The sequence below is a fragment of the Panthera onca genome, chromosome B4 (genome assembly GCF_046562875.1).
Source record: "Panthera onca isolate mPanOnc1 chromosome B4, mPanOnc1 haplotype 2, whole genome shotgun sequence".
In the NCBI taxonomy this organism is placed as follows: Eukaryota; Metazoa; Chordata; class Mammalia; order Carnivora; family Felidae; genus Panthera; species Panthera onca.
Genome location: NC_138345.1, coordinates 113449584 through 113456338, shown reverse-complemented (window position 1 = coordinate 113456338; position 6755 = coordinate 113449584). Strand labels below are relative to the sequence as shown.

Below are 6755 nucleotides of genomic sequence, written 5' to 3'. Positions count from 1 at the left end.
TGCACGCCCCCGCACACTTTCAGCACCCGCACCCGAACCCCGCTGCTCGGCAAGAACCTCCAGCTTGGGCAACCAGCCTCTTAGGAGCGGGGACGAGATTGAAACACCCAGCGCGCGAGGGGACAGGCACCTCGGACTTGCAGCCGGATCTGCGCGCGCGGACGCCAAGAAGGCTTTTATCTGCCCGGCACTGAGACTCCCCGCCAGCGAGCCCAGGCAGCTCACTCTCGCAGAGGATGCGCTGGCGCTGGGCCCGGAGTAGCTGAACCGGGAAGGAGGAGCTAGGGCTGGGGGCGGAGCTTTCACACGCGCACCCTCGCTCGGCTCCGTCCCTTGGCCACAGCCCGCCGGTCCCGGGCCGCCGCTCCGGAGTTTATTTGTTTACAAGCGGATTACGTCAGCTCCTCCCTCTCTTCCCCGTCTCCGCATCCACCCCTAGCCCCCTTTTCCCGCCCCCTCCGGCTCCGAATCTGCTGCGTCACAATGGTGCGATCTCCGGATTGGCTGAAGTCGGCCGTCATGCTCCAGGTACGCCACTTCCTTTCCGCCGCGCTATAAAAGCTACTGCACGGCTGCTGCATCTCTTCGCCGCTCCGAGCTGGAAATGCAACTGTTAGGAGCTTCGGAGGCTGCGGAGCTGGACGCGGAGGCGGCTGGGGAAGTCCGAGCGATGTGACCAGGCCGCCGTCGCTCGTCTCTTCCTCTCGCCTGCCGCCTCCTGTCGTGAAAATAACTTTTTTACTATAAAGGAGAAAAAAAGTAGCTGTCCGCCCCTCCCGCCCTCTCTTCCTCTCAGCCCTCTGACCTGCGAGGGAGCCCGGGGTGGCCGCTCCGTCGTCGGGGCCGCGCCGCCGAGCCCCGGCCGCCCCGGGCCGCCCCCGCCCGCCGCCCCCATGCATCCCTTCTACACCCGGGCCGCCACCATGATAGGCGAGATCGCCGCCGCCGTGTCCTTCATCTCCAAGTTCCTCCGCACCAAGGGGCTCACGAGCGAGCGACAGCTGCAGACCTTCAGCCAGAGCCTGCAGGAGCTGCTGGCAGGTGAGCCGGCCGCGGCGGGCGGGCGAGGGGCGCCGGGCGGACGCGGACCGCACACCCGGGGCGGGAGGCGGGCCGAGCCGTCGGGGCCGCGGAAACCGCGGCACTGCCCCGGGCCGGCCGCGCTCGGGTCCCGCCGCGGGAGCGGGGCAGGCGCGCCTGGCGGCCGCTAACGGCGGGTCCTGGCGAAGGTTTGGGGGCTGGGCCGAGGGCTCCCCCTCCCCCCACGGCTGCCCCACCGAGGGGAGAAGGGAACAGGCTCACAACAAAGAGACTACAGCCACTGAGGCGGGAGCTGCGGTCCTCGGACCGTCCGCGGATTTGGGGACAAAGGAGCTGCGGGGCTGGGGTTGGTTCGACGCCCCCTCCCCCAACCCCCTCCAACCGTTGTGGGCTCGGCGGCCGGGCCCGGGGCTGGGAGACAGCGCCGCTGTCCCGGGGCCAGCCCGGGACGGACGTGCCGTCGCCCCGCGCCTCCTACCCCTGACCATTAATCATCGGATTTGTCACCGGTTCAGTTGCAGCCCTGCCCAGAGCTTGGTTTAGTTAGGGTTGCTTGTTTTTCTTCCCTTCGGGGTTAACAGCCCGGTGGCGCTTCTCCTCCAAAGCCATAAACCCCATTGTGTGCGGCTGGGGTGGGGTGGAGAAAGTAAACAGGTTCCCGCCTGGCCGCCGGTGCCATCCGGCTGCCCGGCCAGCCGAGGCCGCGCGCCGGATTCCTGTTTTGGCGGCTCAACCGGTTGGTTCCTGGAGATTGTTTTGTCCCCTACTACTGTGTTGTTTCTAAAACCCTGCCCGCTCTTTTCCCCAGCCCCAAGCACGCACAGCCGCGGTGCAGTGCTGGGCGTTTTTAAAAGTTGATAGTTTAAATTTTTCACTTTTCAAAGGAGCCTGCGGAAGGAGGAAGCCATAGCGGGATCTTAACAGTAACGATCTAAGCATTGTTTCTCTCTCTCTCTCTCTCTTTCTCTCTCTCTCTCTCTCTTTCCCCCTATAGAACATTATAAACATCACTGGTTCCCAGAAAAGCCGTGCAAGGGATCAGGTTACCGTTGTATTCGCATCAACCATAAAATGGATCCTCTGATTGGACAGGCGGCACAGCGGATTGGACTGAGCAGTCAGGAGCTGTTCAGGCTTCTCCCAAGTGAACTCACTCTCTGGGTTGACCCCTACGAAGTGTCCTACAGAATTGGAGAGGATGGTTCCATCTGTGTGCTGTACGAAGCCTCACCAGCAGGAGGTAGCACTCAAAACAGCAGCAGCGTGCAAATGGTAGACAGCAGAATCAGCTGTAAGGAGGAACTTCTCTTGGGCAGAACAAGCCCTTCCAAAAACTACAATATGATGACTGTATCAGGTTAAGATATAGTCTATGGATGGATCATCTTATAATGGATGGATAAATTTGATTTTTGCTTTGGGTGGGCTCCTCTTGGGGATGGATTATGGAATTTAAACCATGTCACAGCTGTGAAGATCTGGCACAAGATAGAGTGGTAAAAAAAAAAAATTTTTTTAAGTGACAGTGCCATAGTTTGGACAGTACCTTTCAATGATTTAATAGCCTGTGAGTCCAAGTAAATGATCACTTTATTTGCTAGGGAGTGAAGTCCTAGGGTGGTTTCAGTTTCTCCCAGATGTTAAACCTAAATTTTTTCCATCAATCCCTTTAAGGCAAATCTGTATTTCAAAGAACCTTTCTCTGCAGTAGACCTTGCGGAGGAAATTTGCACTATTACACTTGAAAATGGTTAACTTTTTTGGCAGCTGAATAGGAAAGCTCAACATTTGAAACATGGTAGTACTGGAAATTTTGACAAGACTTTTACCTAGCACTTAAATTTGTATAAATGTACATAAGACAAACCTAGTAAGCATGACCTGGGGAAATGGTCAGACCTTGTATTGTGTTTTTGGCCTTGAGAGTAGCAAGTGACCAGAATCTGCCGTGGCAACAGGCTTTAAAAAGACCCTTAAAAAGACACTGTCTCAACTGTGGTGTTAGCACCAGCCAGCTCTCTGTACATTTGCTAGCTTGTAGTTTTCTAAGACTGAGTAAACTTCTTATTTTTAGAAAGTGGAGGTCTGGTTTGTAACTTTCCTTGTACTTAATTGGGTAAAAGTCTTTTCCACAAACCACCATCTATTTTGTGAACTTTGTTAGTCATCTTTTATTTGGTAAATTATGAACTGGTGTAAATTTGTACAGTTCATGTATATTGATTGTGGCAAAGTTGTACAGATTTCTATATTTTGGATGAGAAATTTTTCTTCTCTCTATAATAAATTGTTTCTTATCTTGGCATTTTAATCAATCTCTTGTCATGATTATAGAGGTTCAGCTCAAAGAAATATGTTTCTCAGAAGACTTAGGTTCTATAAGCTATGTGAATGTCAGTTGCACACTGGTCATGCTGAAAAACATTTGATGGGAGTGTACATGTCTAGGTGTTAGAGGAAACACAGGGTAACTTTTTTTTTTAAATCTCGAAAGTCAAAACATGGACACATTACCAGGCTAATCTCACGAAATGAGGATAAGAGACAAAGGTAACATCTACCAAAAATGATACTCAGAGGATTATATTTCATTGCTTCCCTGTCGAAGTGAAGATATAAATGTTCCGTTCTGGCCCACCTTTGAAAAAACAGTAATTTTGCCCCATGGAATCCATGTTCAATTAGAAAATCCTGGGGTAGGTGACCCATAGTCTTAAAGAACAGGCTAATCACTGCAGAGATGGTGGTGTTTTGCTTTTCATCAGCTGCAAGATTTACATAAAAATCACTTAAGCTGGAATTCAACAACAGGTACGTTTATCAATTTTTATTCTCAAAAGTTGGAAATGTGAGTTTTTGATCCCTTATTTTCAGACTTCTGTTTCAGATAAATTCTCAGAACCCAAATGAAACCTTGCCAGAGTGTACATTACTCCACTACCCCATGTGATAAAAACTTGTTGGTAGTTCTTTGGTTGAACGGGATTTTGAAAGTGGAGAAGGTTGAGTTTTTCTGTACACCGTTAACTTACAGTGGCTTTTGAGATACGCATGTAATAAACATGATCACACTGGAAGTACCCCGCAGTTGAGGTTCCTTGAAATCAGTAGTCCCAAATTTGGGGGATACACAGAAGTAAAGCCACAGCCGGATACGCAGGTGTTTAGAATACGAACAATGTCTGTGTACTTCACCCGTCATTCGCATTAGAACCACGGCACGCGGAGTACCCTTACCAGTTATGGTTTTATTTTCCAGCGTGTTCTTTGAGAAGCCTCCCGGTTTTTCAAATTTGAATGTACAATGAAACAACCGGTAGTGGGTAGTGTCTTCCACAGGTCTCAGCCCAGTTCTGATTAGCATTGTTTGCCAACTGCATCTCTGGTAACTCCTTTGAAGCCAGGTGCTTGCTAAGGTTTTGCATACTAAGCCATTGGAGCCTAAGGCAGAGTGTCCAGAGAGTTTAGGAGTATATTCTAACCGAAAACTTCGGTCATAGAACCGATTCTCAACTGGAAAATCATTTTTGAAGATGGTGACATCAGACTTTTCGGTACTTTCAAAGAAATTCGGTAGGAAGAGAACTTACAAACATTTCACTTTAGAATGTAGGTGATGTCTGGCACTTAAGGAGCTGTTAAGTTCCTCTTTAAAAAGGCTTGCAAATATCACTGAGACCTAGCATCCTGCTGTTTCCCGGGACTTGAACCCTTAGTTCTCCAGACAATTGCTTACGGTGCTGGAGCTTTTTAATTTCTCATTCATTGCTTCTGGGGGCTGTTTTTGCCTTGCTGTTTAGATAAAAACTGTGCTGCTGTATGCACCTGCAGGAGTGTACCAATCTGCATGTGCAGTCATTGTATCTGTGTACTTGTAAGAAATTTAATACTGATAAAATTTAGAAGGCTTTTACACTGAGTGAGAAGACACTTCCTTAAGTCATTTTAAGAAAGGAGGACTGCTTTCAAAAATCATTAGCTGCCGTTGGCACCAAGAGTTCATGATTATTAGCAGTATCGTTACGGGTGCCACTTTTCTGAATTTTAACAGGTAGTTTTAAAATTATTTCCTCTTCTCCAAATGTAAGTACTATCTTGCTCTATAATGCTGAAGCAAGGATTACCCTGGTTTGTGCAGGATAATGTGGCTGTTTTCTCCCCTTCAGTCTGGGATGGGAATCACATGTCCATAGCCTTGAGTTACAATATTTCTTGTATTAGTAGTAGACGGGAAAGTCCACTAGAAAATCGCTTTCTGGTACTGTTGCATAAATGATTTCCCTAAGTCACCGTTCTTCACAAATCGCAAGTAGTTTTTGTTTTGTATGGGTGTTACAGATTGTGGAATTGGCCTTCATGTTGAAGCAGTCTTCTTGACTATTATGATCTTTAAGAACTAAAGATTAAAAGTGTATTGTATATTGAAAATCATACCTCTCTCCTTTGCACCCCTATTTCAGATAATGTGATGAGATGCTATTGATAAGCTATGGGGAGAAGTTATCAATAGTTTTATTTTGGATTGTCTGAAACAACGTATTTCTTACTTGTCTGAAAGTACAGGGACTGCAGAGAGTTTAATTTCATCTCAGTCTGCGTATATGGCTACTGCTAAAATATAACAGTATTTTTTATGTTTGGAACATAACAGGGTGAAAAACTTGTAGTGAAATAGTTTGTACTGCTAAGCAAACTAAGCCGCTTAAATGAGTCCTGCAGTCATTTATATTAATGCAAAAGGCCAGAGGAATTCATATGTGATTTATAGTTTCTGGCTATATATATATATACATGTATATATATACACATGTGTGTATATATACACACATGTGTATATATATACATGTATATATATATATATATACACACATGTGTATATATATATATACATATATATATGTATGTATATGTATGTTTTTTTGCTTTTTTTTCTGAGACTAGCCTAAAGTGAAGAAACATTGTTAAACAAGATGTTAAACTTTGTAGTTTTAAGGTGCTCCTAAACAAGTAAGCCTTAGGTTGTATTAATAGGATTGCCACCATTTCCTTAACAATTTATGGAATATAATTGACACCAGTTTTTTTTTGACTGCAGTTTTAACTTAGCTAACCAGTTTCTTTTGATATTGTTCAGTGTCAAATGATAGAAAATGATAAGGCTTCCAATTTCACTTCCAGTTGAGGATTTTCGATTCTGTAAGTGTTTTCTGTCCTCTCGTAGTTAAGTAATCTTAAAAGGAACATTTTGGAGTTCAACTTCTGACTTTCATAGGAACCTTTGCATGCTGTTTATCGTTTTAATGTTGATGAATATCGAGAGGTCTGTGCAGCCATCTTTTGGCAGAGAGTTTGGGAAGCACGACTGTAGGGATTCTGTAATTCACGAATCTGGGACCAAGTCTGCGCTCACTTTGTGAACATGCAGGTCGAAGTGGTAGTGAGGTTTATGGTTCATACCAAGTGGAAACTGGGCTGGGTGGGGGTGGGGGGTGGGGAGTGGGATAGCTTAAAGAAAGCCTGTACCTATAGGCATTTTTAAAGACATTCAAATCGAATGCTTAGTGCCTTTGTCTAGGTATTTTATAAAGGGACAATGTTTTTGAAGCTGTTAGGAACTGCTTGATTATAAGCCTCTTTCCTCGTGCCTTTTAGTTGTGAAGGCCGTTTGTGACCCCGCTTCTGATGATAGAAGGGTGATTAAGTGTAGGCCAGAC

General features: G+C 46.6%; 1 protein-coding gene across 1 annotated transcript; it reads left to right on the top strand.

Moving 5' to 3' along the window:
- The first annotated feature begins 532 nt into the window (after positions 1-532).
- On the top strand, positions 533-3352 carry BTG1 (BTG anti-proliferation factor 1). The gene is made up of 2 exons (XM_060656790.3): positions 533-1041; positions 2036-3352. The coding sequence occupies exons 1-2, from the start codon at positions 894-896 to the stop codon at positions 2401-2403; spliced, it is 516 nt and encodes a 171-aa protein (XP_060512773.1). The 5' UTR covers positions 533-893; the 3' UTR covers positions 2404-3352.
- The last annotated feature ends 3403 nt before the right edge of the window (positions 3353-6755 follow it).

Coding starts and splice junctions, on each gene's coding strand:
- BTG1 (XM_060656790.3), top strand. CDS start 894: ATGCATCCCTTCTACACCCGGGCCGCCACCATGATAGGCGAGATCGCC. Junction 1,042..2,035: donor CCTGCAGGAGCTGCTGGCAG/GTGAGCCGGCCG, acceptor TTCCCCCTATAG/AACATTATAAACATCACTGG.